This window comes from Centroberyx gerrardi, chromosome 11, assembly GCF_048128805.1.
Source record: "Centroberyx gerrardi isolate f3 chromosome 11, fCenGer3.hap1.cur.20231027, whole genome shotgun sequence".
NCBI lineage: Eukaryota > Metazoa > Chordata > Actinopteri > Beryciformes > Berycidae > Centroberyx > Centroberyx gerrardi.
The window spans coordinates 24880573-24897114 of NC_136007.1; the positions used below are offsets into that span (position 1 = coordinate 24880573).

The 16542-nt window shown below is 42.6% G+C and overlaps 1 protein-coding gene across 1 annotated transcript; it reads left to right on the top strand.

Moving 5' to 3' along the window:
• Positions 1 to 11697: 11697 nt before the first annotated feature.
• On the top strand, positions 11698 to 15994 carry ckma (creatine kinase, muscle a). The gene is made up of 8 exons (XM_071906190.2): positions 11698 to 11774; positions 13134 to 13342; positions 13649 to 13803; positions 14190 to 14322; positions 14623 to 14794; positions 14951 to 15074; positions 15191 to 15380; positions 15508 to 15994. Exons 2-8 carry the CDS (start codon positions 13150 to 13152, stop codon positions 15684 to 15686), a joined length of 1146 nt encoding a protein of 381 aa, XP_071762291.1. The 5' UTR covers positions 11698 to 11774; positions 13134 to 13149; the 3' UTR covers positions 15687 to 15994.
• The last annotated feature ends 548 nt before the right edge of the window (positions 15995 to 16542 follow it).

Here is a 16542-nt window from a genome sequence, read left to right on the forward strand (position 1 = left end):
TCTACGCCCCACCCTGGTGTTGCAACGCAATGCAATGCACCCTGCTCCCTGACTTGTTAAAGTTACAGTTGTTAAATTGTCGTTACTGTTACTAATAGTGGGGGGAAACAACCTGTCGACACCAGTTTGTGGTCTGGATTGGTAACGATTTAGAAATTTGCACGTTTTTCAGTACGTTTTTCTAGTGAAGAAAGAAAGAAAGAAAGAAAGAAAGAAAGAACAGAAAAAAGACAACAACAACAATAATAATCATAATCATAATAATAATATCACAATAATAATAGTAATAATATTTCCACTGAATGTCATCTATGTGCACATATTTTTTGTTGGCAATTTGTGTATATTTCGACATGAATGTCTAAACATATTTAGAAATGCATGTGAAATGTAGCATTATTATTATTATTATTATTATTATTATTATTAGTGGTAGTAGTAGTAGTTGTATATGTTTGTTTGTTTGTTTATTTGTTTAGCGGTGTGTGCATGGAAAATAGTGAGTTTGAAATAAATGAGCTAATTACTATAACTCAAACTCACACAGTATTGTGAATAGCCTACTAACTGATGCCCCTTAACTACCTGATCAAAATGATAGTACCAATGATTCCAGGCAGTCAAGCAAAATGTAAAGAAAGGGACAATATATGTTTAGTTTAGACAAAAGAGTGACAGGAGGAATAAGCCTCTGGGAAATAAATCACTTGTTTTCCATGCAGTGAGAGGGTTTTATTAGGCAGCAGTGGCAGTATGTCTAGTCTCTCAGCTTGTATTCTGTTCTTTTTCCCAGCACTTTGCCCTTATATGATCTTTCTATAAGCTACTCAGAAATACAGTAAGAGCTCTATGGCCTTGACCTTTGCACTCTTTGGGTGGATCTTGGTTGAATCTTATTCTCCTGTTGTACTCATTATGAGCTGCAATGGATATGAGTGTCAGCAAAATACAAGATGCAAATGTAAATGTTTCCAAGTGAAACAGTTGAGACATTACAACTGACCCTGAAATGAAGTAAACAGGCTATCTCTGGCTTCACCTGCTGGAATGAATAATAATAATGTGACACTAAATTGATCCCTGTTGGGAAACTCACTCTCTCTCTCTCTCTCTCTCTCTCTCTCTCTCTCTCTCTCTCTCTCCACAGGGAGGTCAGAGGTCAGGGTCAGATACAGAGCAGCAGTCCTGTAACCAATAGGCAGTTTAGTTTTTTAAACTCAACTCGATTTTTATTGAGAACTCACAGATTAACAATGAATATACAAAAGAGTATACAAAAAAGAGCAACAAAGCAGATAGTTATTGTTATTTACCCAAAAACCGTATATTCTGTACACAGTGAATATCTTAAAGGCTTTTCTGTTATGAGAATCAGAAATAATGATGATAAAAATAGTATTTTGCTCATAGGATAATGAGATTAATGAAGAAATACAGATTTGCTTTTTTTACTCAAACTAGCAAAACCAAAGAACAAGTTTAAGAACAAAAATCAGCAAGCAGAAGACACACAACCACAGACATTTTCTTCCAGGATCTATGAGTATACAGGACCAAAATAAATGAGTCATTGTTTCCATGTGGCTATTCCTGAATGTACAACTTGCATCATTAATGTTTTTACATTTTCTCAATAAATATTTGAAAGGGTCTAACTACTGATGAAATAGACATGATGTTTTGGTTCTGTGAGATTTTGTATTATAAATTGCATGTCATATTCATGTGAAAGCAAGGTTTAGTGTAGAGATGAAGAAACAGTAACATTGCTTTAGTATCTGGTATACAGTACATTGCTTTGAAGTATTGGCAGGCTGGAGGTGTCCCACTCAAACAGTCAACTTTCTTCATATGTCATCTTTATTATATCACACACACTGAATAGAACATAAATCTACATCCTAAAACTATAGTCTAAGTTATAACTCCACTTGTAACTGTATGTAGCCTACCAAGGAAAAGGATGTAGGTCTAGACAGCAAACTGCATTTCCTACCATTCAAGGATGAGTTTCCCAACAAATAGCAAATGGCAGGATTGTCAGAGGGAACTTGACAAAAGAAAGACCAAACAATGCCATAGGCTGAGGGTGAGCAATAAGTCCCAGTAAAGTCCCTCTGATTTTTCCCAGTTAAAATGTACTGAGCAACACATTTTGGGAGGGTTTGTACTTGAGCAGCAGACCATTGATTATTTTCCTCCACAGTGCCCAGGCCACTTCTCCCCACAACAGCCTCATGTGTCATCAGTTTATCCACCAGACTGCACCGCAAAGAGCTCTGGGATAGCTCACAAAGAGATGGCAAACATTTGTGGTTTACCAGCAAGAAACAACACCATGGCAAACAGAGTAGACGACTGCAGAGGAGGACAAACTGACAACATTTTGATAGAGAGTTGTGACGCCTCACCTTGCAGTATAGACCCAGATACACCTGCCTATCCCAGCTATAGAGCAAATACTTCTGTAGATGATACCAGATTCAAATATTCCTGTGAGATCAGTATATTGGACCATCATGGAATAGGCAGCTCCTATGTAAACTAAGCCAGAGGGAACCATAACGTGCCAGAACGTGCAACAGATTATCCTTCAGGTGACATGAACACACAGAGCTGGATCAGCAGGAACAGACAAACATGGGAGGAGCTCACCATGGACAAGCCAGCCACTTTGCATCTGTAAAGCACACATACAGTTATGACTGCCATTCCCAGACTTAAGCTCTCTCACTCTGTCCAAGTTGAGGACTCTCCCATCCCAAAGATGAAATTACATGTAAAATGTTAATTTATAGTTGTCTTAATTCAGTTTGATGAAATTGCATCTAGTATTTACTTCCAACCAATATCTACCTTTAGAACAAACCATTTCCCCTCATGTGCCTGTTTATAAAGCATACTATTGGATAGAAATGGTAAAATATTGGAAATCATCATCATTGGCCCCAAATCCCTCCTCCCCTCCTCCCCTCCTCCCAGGACTTCTCACTCAACATCGATGGTCACACAGTCACAGCTTCCCCCCTGGTCCGAAACCTTGGTGTCACTTTGGATCCCACCCTCTCCTTCAAGTCGCACATCAACAACATCACCAAAACATCCTTTTTCCATCTCCGCAACAGTGCTCGACTTCGGCCCACCCTCTCCTTCTCAGCTGCTGAAACACTCATCCACGCTTTCATAACCTCCAGACTGGACTACTGTAACAGCATCCTGTATGGCCTCCCTTCCACCGTCCAAAAACTACAATACATTCAGAACTCAGCTGCCCGGTTGCTCACCCACTCCCGCTCCAGAGAACACATAACACCTTTCCTTCAACACCTTCACTGGCTCCCAATACAGCACCGAATCCACTTCAAGATCCTCCTCATCACTTACAAAGCTCTGAACAATCTCGCACCCTCATACCTGACAAACCTTCTCCATCGCCACACCCCCACCCGCCACCTCAGATCAGCTGATGCCAACCTCCTGACCCCCATCACCAGGACCAAGCGCCGCACATTGGGGGACAGAGCCTTTGCCATCACTGCCCCGACCCTCTGGAACTCCCTCCCTTCACACATCAGAAACTCGGACTCACTCCCTTCATTCAAAAATAAACTCAAAACCCACCTTTTCAAAAAGGCCTACAATACCTGACTTCCACTGCCTCTCCAGAACTGAAATGCACACTCTTGTCATGATTTTATCATCTTCATTTATTATCATCACTTTTGTATCAATGTTTTTTTTTTTAAATGTATTTTATATATTTATTTTCTTTTCCCCTAGCTGTTGTAAAGTGTCTTTGAGTACTATGTAAAGCGCTTACAAATAAAATGTATTATTATTATTATTATCATTATTATTAAATATCCTAGTTACTGAAACTTCAGTGGTGTGAATCCCAACCGGAGAGTGGCAGCAGAAGTAACCAGCTTGGGAAAAAGCATTGTAAAAGTGTAGACTCCAGAAGAAGATTTTCCATACAGAAGAAGCTGCTGGCCAACCAATTATTAAACTTCTTACTGCCAACTCTGTGATGCTTCCACTCAGATGCACATCAAAGTCCCTGCTCTCCCTGCTATTGAACCAATGATAAACAGTGGTGAGCAAGGTGGGTGGCAAACAAGGTGTTCAAGATACACTTTCAGATACACTCTGGGAGTTTATGGAAGTGAAAATGGATACCAACAATCAATAGTAGGAAGGGATTCTGATCAATGGTCTGGGCTATAGCTTAACACAGGCTGGATGCTAGCAAAATGCTAGCATTTATTTTCTTAAACTTGTGTTTTGTTAGTGAAAAGTTCAGTTTTTCCTTAGAGAGGAATAATGTGAAGAGGAACATAAGATGCAGCATCGTATCACACACTTTAATGTGAAAATGAGAAGCCAGCAGAGTCCAGTATCCCAAATCAGAGCGACTGGGGATGAAATCAATGATATCCTAAAGAGGACGGTTAGTGAGTTGAATGTAAATGACTAATACTAAGGAGAAGGGGGTAGTGGAGGAATTAGAAGTGTTGTCTTTATGTTCAGTAGCTAAATATAGCAGCACTACTGAAATCCTACAGTAAAAAATAGTAGACATTTCTCTTTTATGTTTCACAATCCGTTTCTATATTTGTGTCTTTCATTTAAAATATGTTTAATATAACTACCTGTCTATGTTTTTTTTTTACTGTATATATGAGGTGGAAGGACAATGGAAAGCCTAGATTTTCATCATTATGATGATGATGGTGATGCTTTTCACTGGCCCAGTCCTGCTATAGCCAAAGCTTCCCAAAACACCTCTTTTTAATCAATTACATGCATTTTTGGGACATTGAATTATGATATCTTCAGATGACTTCATTTACAGCGTCTTCACAGTGCAGCAAAGACAGCGGTGAAGGTCAGAGTGGTTTTACTGCACAGCAAATACTTTACAAATGTCTCCATCTGGTGGATTCCAGCAGCGTGCTTTAAGGTGCAAGTCAACTGTAAACTCAGCTTCATACTGTATATGTAGACATACATTTACAGCTAGATTTAAGGTTTGATGAAACTCAATTTCCTCTGGATTTTAATTTAGGAATCGAAAGGAAAAAACTCTACATTCAAATGTAGTACAATTTTCAGAACTAGTACTATTGTTTGTTCAGTTTCTCAGAGCTTTTCATACAGCAGCTCCTGAGAGACAAATGCAATGGCATACCTTGAATTGAAGTGGAACAACATGGCCAATTTTTGGACATAAACGTCATTCTGAAGGCATTACTATGTGTTACCATGTAACAAAACACCAACCCACACAGGCCACACAGGCTCACACATCTTGAAGAGCAAGCAAATGTGCCTCTAGGTGGCAGGGTCATCACTGAAAATAGGTGGCAAATGCCCAGTGGACAAATGGCTGATTCTTAGAACTGAAAAAAAATATATACATTGCAGCATGAACACTTTAACAATCAATGCTTAGATGGCAGTGTGTCAAAAAGTAGGTCTTACAATAGTTCTACTGTTATTTCCCAGAATTTCAACATCGCAAGCCACAACTGCTGCCTGCCAACCAGCTGATGATGTAATGTTGGTGTTTCCGCTTTGTGAGCATTACCAAACTGAATAAATACTACACCTGTGAACACAAAACTGCTGTATGCCATCAAAGATCAACAATTTGGTTAGCTTTGGTAGAGGGATGTTCATGGTCACTACTGGTTGCGCTGCCATAGGCCATATGAATGACATTTGTGGATTCTTGCATATGTGAAAATCCCCCTAAAAAATGAGTGGTATTTCAAAAATCTAGGTTGTGGTTTTAGAGGGTGGAGAGACAGAGAGAGAGATTATATCTGCAATTGTTGTTGAAGTGGTGAGGAGGTTAATTTATGGTTCAGCTGCCAGTGACATAAGACCCAGACCCTATAAGGTTTACATGGCTGGCAGACAGCCAGAGGAACAACAGGGGGCAGCAGACTCTGTTTCTAAAGGCTGGGCTAATTCAGGCCAACACAATATAGTAATATGGAGTTTTCTCTCTTTTGTGCCAAAGTGTGCGCTCATAGAATACACACAATGGAAGGTGGATTATATTTAAATGCAATGCCAAAGCTTGGTGGATAAGTGTTTGTTCCAGTGGCTCTTTGATTGAGGCCACAGGCCACTGCACTGTTTGCAGAGTAGGACAGTTTTAGATTATGTAACGGACATAATATGATCGCCACCGCCAAATGTTAGACATGTGTTGCTGTATGGACAGGTGTTTAAACAAAAAAGAAATCCATCATGTGTCAGCTTCTTCTACCCTCCACAGTTGTGCTTGGGCTGAGCATATCATCTCCAGAGGGCAATTTGCTTTACAGCTAGCAGTCACTAAAAGTTCAAAGGAGTCATATAACAGGTATTATACACATGCACTCATAAAACCAAAGAGTAGGATGCATTTAATGTGTGGAGATTTGCTTGTAAATTAAATCCAGTAGTTTTTGGAATAGTAGGAGTTTATAAAACCCACTGGTTCCCCCATCATACACCGTCACTTAAAAACAAGGAATAATTCTCAGCTATATGACCCAAGCCATGTGTCACAGGAAACATACTGTGAAAGGGAAATGTGTTTGTGTTGGCTGTGTTGTGTTTAAACTGCGACCACTTCCCCCACACCGGGTGATGCCCTTATAGCACAGTTGGCACCTGTTGCCTACCCCTGCGCCCCTGTGCATTGTGGGTTTTTATATATTGACCAGTATGTGTTCGGGGTGACCTCTGGCTCCCGGGCGATCCGTGAGCTGATCCACTCAAGTGGTGAGGCAGTTGAATCAACAGTTTTACCCCTGGAGGAGGGATGATGTGATCATTAGCTCCACTCTAGGTGGATGAACAGGAATCCCCTCTAATAATATAACTCCTCCAAACCTAGTTAAGGGTTAAGACAGGCCAGAGGCACCCACACACTTAATGATCACCACTTAAAACAAAGCTCCCATTCAAAATAGAACCACTCAAGTAACACTGGGCAGTAATAAATGGTAAGGGAAACCTTGAGTCAATCCATTACCTGTGTAAGACAGAAGGAGAGGCATTGTAAACGTATAAAGAGGTGAAATATATACCACATATACAGTATATATATATATATAGATGTGCATATTTTCCCAAGGGATGTGGCACTGAGCCATGTGTGGATATAGGTTCACGTTACACTACACAGTACACTATGTCATTTGTGGTCACATCACATGTTCATTGACCCATAGTCATGTACTGTACTGCAGGCTTCAGGAATACCTGCCTTGCCCTGATACATATTCCGTATGCTTAAATAAACATTTTACAACTAGAGCAGATTGTGTTCATGTGTTTTGGTCCAGTTAATCCTATTGAGAGCGGCATATGTAGTAGCAGCGCCTACATGACTCACTCCTTAATACTGTAGAGCAGGGATGTGGTGGAGGGTAAACCCACCTAATCCCAGTTTACTATGCAAACAAAAAAGGTGAGTAGAGTTCACTCGCCTTTTTAGCCAGACAAAAATCTTTAATATGTACTGTATACTCATAGTAGACATCATACTAAGTATTGCCAAAGTGATAAGGTACAAGAAGATAGGGCCCTTTGAACAAAAATCAATAAATTTATGCTTCTCCTCTCAGATTGGTGGTTGTTTGCCTCATGGTGATCACTGACTTTAGGTCATAGTTTACCTGCATTTTATTTTACCACCTCATCACTGGTGTAGCATGATTACTTACATGTGCAGCTGAATTTTCTACTATTTTGTAACACTCTGCTAAAATGTCCTTTGAGGGTTTAGCCTAAGCTAGGAGATGTCTTGTCTGGTCTGAGAAGGGAGATGGACAAAGAACTGACTCGATGAAATTAAATCGGTGTCCTGGGTGGGCGGGGGCTCGGTGTTTGACAGGGTGCAGATGGACAACCAAGCCTGGTATAATTATAGCCTCCCCCTGACCACACTCTGTACACGTGACCCTGCTGGCTCCAGTTTCAATGGGCTGGGACCAGCCACCAACACTGTGGCTGCAACAAGTACTCCACCCTCACTCACTACATAGGCCTGCAAAAGAAAGTTCAGTATGCATAATATCCAGACACTGATTCATCATCAGCATGAATGTGAGTGGTGCTTGTTGTCTTTCAGCTATTCAGCATTTCATTAAAATGTCAAACAAAACAAATGCGATACAAAATGCAATTTGGGTTTCCCTCTGAGCCGTCAGTTTATAAAATGCATTCTATGGGCCTGAAAAAACAGATTCTTTTAAATGAAATTTAGAGCATACGTCAAGCTGCCACAAGTAATGGAAACATGTATGAGCATTTTCAAAGACAAATAATTGGTAGGGTAAAAAAAAAATATGGCCAAATTTGTGCTCCTCTTTTGTAGGCCTACTCTAACAGATAGCTCTCTCTTTAGATAGCTAGAATACTTTGAAATAAATGTTTAAGAGTAAGCAAAAGCAAAAACCAAATAGATTTCCTTGAACTTCACGTTATGTACGTGATCTGCATCTCGAAGTCAGTTCTCTAAAGACAGGTGGCAAATTTAATGTGAGAGAGAAGCTATAAATATAGTCCTCCATAAAGGTGTTATTTATAGAGGCTTGTAACGTCATTGTATTCTGTTGCCAGGCACATAATGAAACTTTTCCAATAATTATCATGTTACCAGATTGAAACAGTTCAATATCTAAAGGTAATACTGACAAGTATGAAGAATCTTGGCACAGGGTCTGAAATTGTAAATATTCCCCAATCCTGACCAATCCTGACCAATCCAACGTCTTCCACCCTCACCTAACACTCAAGAGTGTAGCACTGGACACAGCTGCAGCTTGCCACTGTGCTATTCTGACACAGGTCAGTGCAGTTGACATGGATTCCTTCCAAGGGTCAAGTCGTGTAGGTTTCAAGAAAGGTGTCCTCTAAGGCTGCAAACCAATTCTCACTTCCTCTGACACATACTCAGTGGAGTAGGAAGAACTGCTGAAGTTCAATGCTGTAATTTAAAAAATTTACTTTCCATGTAATGCTATGTTGCGCACTTTAACGAAGCATTGAACCACCCCAAAAAAATCGTATCACACAAAATGCATAATTCTCTCAAACTCTGCAAGCAAAAGACACCACTCTCAAGAAGGCAGGCATTATACCACAGTGTTGTTTATTGGAGGTTTACGGGCGTGACGCTTTCTTTCTTTTTTTTTTTCTTCATAAAAACACAACGTAGCTGTCCTCAGTAAGTGTCCGGGCTGTGAGATGCGAGTATTCCTGCGGCCTGAGCTGTGGGGTTTCAATATCTTGTCGAGCTTGAGGGAATCCGTGGCAGACATGAGAAGAAGGCTCACATGCATCATCTCACCGCCCTGTTGCATAACTGTTCTAGACTGCCGTTATTCAATTGCTCTGTGTAAAACGTCAGCAGCCACTGTATCTGGAGTCGCATTCTCTGGCGCTACCACTTCCCTCTCTCTCTCAGCTAATGCTTAAACTCCTCATTGAAGGAAAAAAAAGTTAGTCAAACCTATTGCTACCATTCTGTTTGAATGTATTCATAACACTGTGAGAAGGTCATTAGTTTTGCCTATATGGCAGAAAATATATTCATCTAGAATGTCTTGATCGACTTCCTGTGCAAAAACCAGGCAATTGCGCTACAATAATAAAGACAAATAAAAACAAATGGAGCGTCATGTCCGATGCTGTATGGGGGGAAGGGGAGACGTGGTAGTAGGAGCCTGGACAGAGACTAATTTGGTAACCTCCCACTTGGAGGAGGACAGGCAGCAGACAGCTGGGTAACAGGAGACGGGGTGTCGCTTTGGGGCAAGGACACCGTGACCAGCAGACACTCCACCCATCTACAGCTCCTGACACCGGCACTGACGAATGGAGAGGGAGAGGAGAGAGACAAAGTACAACAAGAGTAGAGTTGGAGTACATATACAAGTGGGTCAGAAGCGTGGGCTTGAAGTGTTTGGTTGGTGTCTGGGAGGGTTGGTGTATTATATATGCTGGTTGTACAGACAGCGTGACATGGGATGGGAATGACATGAGTGACTGGATGAAGCAGGTGTCAGTCAAGAGACGAGCCAGGCGGTTGCCAGTTGGCACGAGCAACCTACAGACAGGCCGGCTTGTCGGGATGCCCCCCTTCTTGGCACAGTGACACGGCTCTTATGTGTTCCCAATTGTCCATGCATCTACTTCTGACAGTTTAACATCCCCTTCTTCATGTGCAATGACAAAGACAGGGCAGAGCATTTAAAGCTTTCATGGTGCCATCACTGAATACACTGGAGAGGGTGGATAGATTTTGATTTGATGGATTTTATTAATCCTCCAAGGGGGAAAATTCTCTTCTTGCCCTCTGATTGGGGTGCAGGCCAGGTAGTGTGGCCCTCCTGATGCAGGTAGAGGTTAAGTGACTTGCTCAAGGATACTTCAGGCTTTGGTGTCGATACCCGTAAGATAGTAAAGCTCAGTTCCCTAGGAGGCCACCATCAAAGAAACAAAACACAAACCCTGACAATACTGCAAGTTGCATGGGTTAAAATTCTCGTTTGGGTCTCCTGGACAAAACTCCTAGCTGTTAATGAAGCAAAGCACTAAGCAGCTGTGTAGCGTAAGCATGGGTGAAATGGTGCGAGACATTTGAGAGAACACAATATGAAAGAGGGGCTCTAATGAGGATAATGTCAGAGATGGCATCAACTTTCATCTTCAACATTCCAGTCAACCAGTCAGTATCCCCATCGAAGCTTTGGGGTCCAACAACTGGCATATAAATTTGAGCAGGCCTGAATCATAGGTGTGTTTCCGGTACAGGTCAGTGAGAGTCAACATACAGTATAAATCAGCATTATGCCAGAAAACAATAATGTACAACGCAGCTCAAAATCCTGCTTTTGTTCCCTTTTCCTGCAATAAAACTCTTCTTTGACAGCCTTCATTGTTTTTTGTTCTTGTCAATACCAAAAAATGAGTCAAAGTGGGCTTCTGGGAAGCCAGTGACCATAGAGTGAAAGTGGTCTTTGCCCCCTGACACCTCCACAGGCTGTTAGTATAGTTGGATAGTAGTGTACTCATGCTTTTCATGGTGCAAAATTGACTGATCCTCCTTCAGGGGGCCATTAATCTTCATCAAAGAGGTATCTATCAAATGATTAGCATACTCAACATTCCCCCCCATGCAGACTGGACAAGCCTGCCATTCACACACAAAACAAGAAACTCCAACTACATTTGATTGGCTTCAGATAAAATGCTCCTTGGTAAAGCTTTAAGCATTAACAGCCATTTGATGCGTGAAAAGAATACCAACTTTTTCCAACCCTCACGCCTGACACAAGGACCCCTGCTCTCCACGGCATGCTTGGCAAAAGTGTTGCTCAGCTTTTTTCAGAGTTACTCTACTCCCTCCCCCCCATGAGCCCTCCCGTCTCAGATGCTCCCTCCGCCCTACTGGAACTATGTATGGGCCAAGGGTGGGGTGAGGGGGGCTGAGAGGGGTGAGGGGAGTCGAGGGTACAGCTGCAGTCCCCCGTCTTGGATGACTGAGATGTAAATGCAGGCCTTTCGTAAAGTGTTCAGAGTATCAGAAACAGGCTCTGGCCAATGAGGGCCGAGCAAGCACTAAAATGGCCAAGCCAATGGCTGTGCGTCTGCCCAGTATATAAATGGAGGACGAAGACCTCCAGAGTTGGGTGACCCCTATTTTGGCTGTGGTGAACAGGATCTGATCCCAAGGACTGTTACCTCTATTCTTGTCTGGTGTGCAGGTAAAGAAATATATCACAGAAATTATTAGTGGAGTATTGGTGGAGTTAAGGAAGGAGGAGCAGATATTTGGAGACCTGCATGGACTTGGAGAAGCATCCAAACTGAGACTTTTATGCTGTTTATTTCTTGGGGCAGCGCTGAGGTTTTTGTATCTGGACTCAATGTCCATGATTCAATCAAAGGAAGAATGCACAACAATTCGGTGGTGTTTCACTTCATAGAGTGCATTCTGGAACAAAAAAAAATTGAGACCTATTGGATCGAAGGTCATTGAATTATGTTAGACTATGCTGACTGATTTTACAGTCATTAAACGAAACAGTGCATGAACAGTACGTTTTTAGCATAGAAGTAGCTGTGTTGTTGCATTGTTAACTTGTATATCACTGTGGATGTTCTTGTTTTCTGCAAGTGGATATCTCATTTGGACATTGATTTATGTAGACAGGTGCTTCACAGTTTGAGATACACAAGTAGATTTGGAAAGAGAGACTGCCTGGAGGTTCTGAATGTTCAGTAATTGATTTTAGCAAGTTAAGAATCACACTCCTAAGATGGCTTTTTGGGCATTCAGCCAGCAGGCCAATAATCAGTTCTTAGCAAAGCGACTACTGCACCTTAAATGGCATGCTTAATTACATAACACAACATGGCTTATAGCCAAATAGTATACTGTAATTTATGATAGATTGCATTTCATATGATGCAACGAGTGCGTCAATGCATGCGTCAATGTTTTATTATTCATGTGATCCAACCTCAGACAGCATTAAAACAAATTAGAAAGAGGTAACATGAATATGCGCATGGCTAATTAGAAGTAAATGGATCTTGCTGGTAGAGTGAATTCCAGCACTGGCATGAAGCAAGGCTGCAACTGTCACACAGCTTGTCAGACTTCTGTCACACAGCTCAATAAGATTTAAAGTTAAAAACGTTCAGCATGGTGGCAACTTGAAGTACTGAGCGTTTGATCCTGTAGGGGAGGAAGCTGTAGTGATATAATGGGTGAGGAGATTGTAAGGAAAGGGTGTACAAGAGTCAGAGGTGGGGGTGGGGGTGGGTAGCGTTAAAAATACCCAGCCAGTAAGAGCTACTCCCCCTTATCTATTTCAACTGGACATTTGATCCATTGGGAATTGAGTGACACTTGTTACCAGGATTCCAATGCCCACACCACTTAAACTCTTTGCAGCTGTCTTACAGAGTATCTCTGAATGCTGAAGAAATTTTGTGGGTATTCAGAGCACCTCTACAGCACCTTCAGCTTCACAGACTAAAGACTAAGGATAAATTGGTTTTGAGTGTCCAAACCTTCAGTCAACGTTCTCTAAATCTATGTTTCCCTCTCTTTGCAGTGTTAGAAACGCAATCATGCCTTTCGGTAACACCCACAACAACTTCAAGCTCAACTTCAAAGTTGAGGAGGAGTTCCCTGACCTGTCCAAGCACAACAACCACATGGCCAAGGTCCTGACCAAGGAAATGTATGGCAAGCTGAGAGACAAGCAGACCCCCAGTGGCTTCACCGTGGATGATGTCATCCAGACTGGAATTGACAATCCTGGTGAGTCCCACGGAGACGCTTGAAATCAGACAAAAACTATTTGAAGCATATGCAGTACAGTCACCAACGGTACTTTGCTGTTCTCTATTTTATGTGGATTTAATAAGTTATAAAATGATTCACACACATTGGACTACTAAGCTAAATTCATCATATTTTTAGTTGCCCCTTTCACTTAAACAACTCCCATGAGAAGATGGCCGTTCCTAAAAGTTTGTCACACCATAGAGAAGCTATCCACTTACCGGCACTTCCTTCTCTCTTCTATGTCCTTCCCCTCCTCTCTTGTCCTGTCCCTGTCCTCAGGTCACCCCTTCATCATGACCGTTGGCTGCGTTGCTGGTGATGAGGAGTCCTACGAGGTCTTCAAGGATCTGTTCGACCCCATCATCTCCGACCGTCATGGTGGATACAAGCCCACTGACAAGCACAAGACTGACATGAACTTCGAGAACCTGAAGGTGCAGTACACCAACAAAAATCACTATGGTTAAGAAATAACTGGAGCAACTTAGAAACTCAATTAGAAACTCACTCACTTAGAAACTCACTTAGAAAGTACTACAGAGAACTCTGAAGCAACCATGTGCCATCGAGAGTCCAAGAGTCTGCTGGCTTTCATTCCAACCAAGCATTGTACCAGGTGATTTCACAGATTTACACTCCTTTAACCAGGGACTGGAGGAACTCATCAGTGAAAGTGGCTGCTGTAGTAAATGGTTGGAATGAAAACCTGCAGACTCTTGGGCCTCGATGATAGGCTACATGTTTGACAACCCAAGCTCTAAAGCATTTTTGAACCTGCTTTTCCCCTTTGTAACTGCTATTTCTGTTGTTTTATTATTAGGGTGGTGACGACCTGGACTCCAACTATGTTCTGTCCAGCCGTGTCCGTACTGGCCGCAGCATCAAGGGATACACCCTGCCCCCCCACACCAGCCGTGGCGAGCGCAGATGTATTGAGAAGCTGTCCGTTGAGGGTAAGCTTCACAGCTATTAATAGTTAGACAAGTATGCAAAGGGTTGGGCAGTAAGCTGGGCCTACACCAAACAATAGGCTGTTCGCAAGAAATAGAATAGTGATTAACCCAACAATGAAACACATGCTCAGCTTGTGGGAAGGTTTATGTTAAATACTGTATACTGTAGATGCTTATGTTAAGTAAGAGTGGCATTTGTGCACCGTGGCTCCAGAGCTCCCACTGCGCAATGATTTCTGTTGAAGTCTGTATTATGATGGGAAAAGATGTGATCTCCTCAATGTGCCTCTGTCTCCTCAGCTCTGACCAGCCTGGACGGTGAGTTCAAGGGAAAGTACTACCCCCTGAAGTCCATGACCGACGCCGAGCAGGAGCAGCTGATCAACGATCACTTCCTGTTCGACAAGCCCGTCTCTCCCCTGCTGACCTGCGCTGGTATGGCCCGCGACTGGCCCGACGCCAGAGGCATCTGGTGAGTACGACCAATACTTGTCAGCTGGCCAGTTGTCAAATCATTTAACCCCTTTCAAAACACTCGGTATGGATCTGCACCTGTTCAGACTGCCTGTTCAGGAAAGTTCCGATCCTGTGTGCTTTATGTTCATCCTTTGCATCCTTTTCTTCCCAGGCACAACGATGAGAAGTCCTTCCTGGTCTGGGTGAACGAGGAGGATCATCTGCGTGTCATCTCCATGCAGAAGGGTGGCAACATGAGGGAGGTCTTCAGGCGTTTCTGCGTCGGCCTGCAGAAGGTACACGTTCATCCCAGGCCACGATCGGTGTTCAGTCACATGAAAACACAGCTTGAGTGAGTGCTGCGTGGATCTCTGATGGACGATCCTCTCCCTTTCTCTCTCTTTCCTGCCAGATTGAGGAGATCTTCAAGAAGCACAACCACGGCTTCATGTGGAACGAGCATATCGGCTACGTGCTGACCTGCCCATCCAACCTGGGAACCGGCCTGCGTGGTGGTGTCCACGTCAAGCTGCCTAAGCTGAGCACACACGCCAAGTTCGAGGAGATCCTCACCAGGCTGCGTCTGCAGAAGCGCGGCACAGGTATGCACATACTCTCTCATACACAAAGTCACACACCTGTCCATGAGAACCACATCATCTCTGCAGCGTTCAGTGCTGTAAAGGTACAGTCCACCTTGACCTACGTCCCCCTCCTTTGTCTCTCCAGGTGGTGTGGACACCGCCTCCGTGGGTGGAGTGTTCGACATCTCCAACGCCGACCGTCTGGGCTCCTCCGAGGTGGACCAGGTCCAGCTCGTGGTTGATGGTGTCAAGCTGATGGTGGAGATGGAGAAGAAGCTGGAGAAGGGAGAGGCCATCGACAGCATGATCCCCGCCCAGAAGTAAAGAGGGACGATCTGTTGTTTTTCTATTGACCATTCATGTGCAATCGAGCCGACTGACGGGCGTGCAGAGGAAACTGCCGCTCACCTAGAGACTCTTGACTCTGCTCACCTCTTTTTCTTCCTTCCAGCATTTTTCTCTTCCATTGTTCTTTTTTTCACGTTCTCCTGTTTTGGTCGGTAACATCCTGGGATCAGCCTCCACTGAGCCAGGCTTGCCTGGCAGACGTGGCTTCACCTACTTTTTGTTGTAAAAAGTAATCATTATTGAAACTGTTAATACTGTTCAATAAAAATTGCCCCATGAAACAACTATACAAATCCATTGCAGTCTTTTGTGTTGCAGCAATTATAAGAGAGTAAGAACATGGCCATGTGCAATTCTTTTCATAAACACCAAAGTGTACTTTACAAGTGTAATTTACACATATTAGTAGTCAACTTGTCAAGTGATTAAAAGTTATTTAGAAATGTCCACACTCCACTTAGAAAAGAAACACATCCTGCCTATATTGTGGTCAGGTTATATACTGTAACCATGAAAACAGGACACCAAAAAAAAAAAAAAAGAAAGAAGGAAAAAATGCCAACATCTGTGAATTTTATTAATCATCAGCTCCATGTTCTCCTTGTATACCACAACCACTCAATCTCAGTTTACAGTTTGTTTCTGAGGGGAGTTAAACAGTAGAGGAGTAAAATTACTCATACAGACCAAACTGTGTGTGTTCTTCAGTCTCATTAGTCTCTTTTGCATATTACATCAACTGGTTCCAAAATCAGCTCCAAAATGACAGTGCATGTTAAACACTGAGCCCCCTGGGGTCATAATACTGTAATCAACCACCATCTAGACCAGA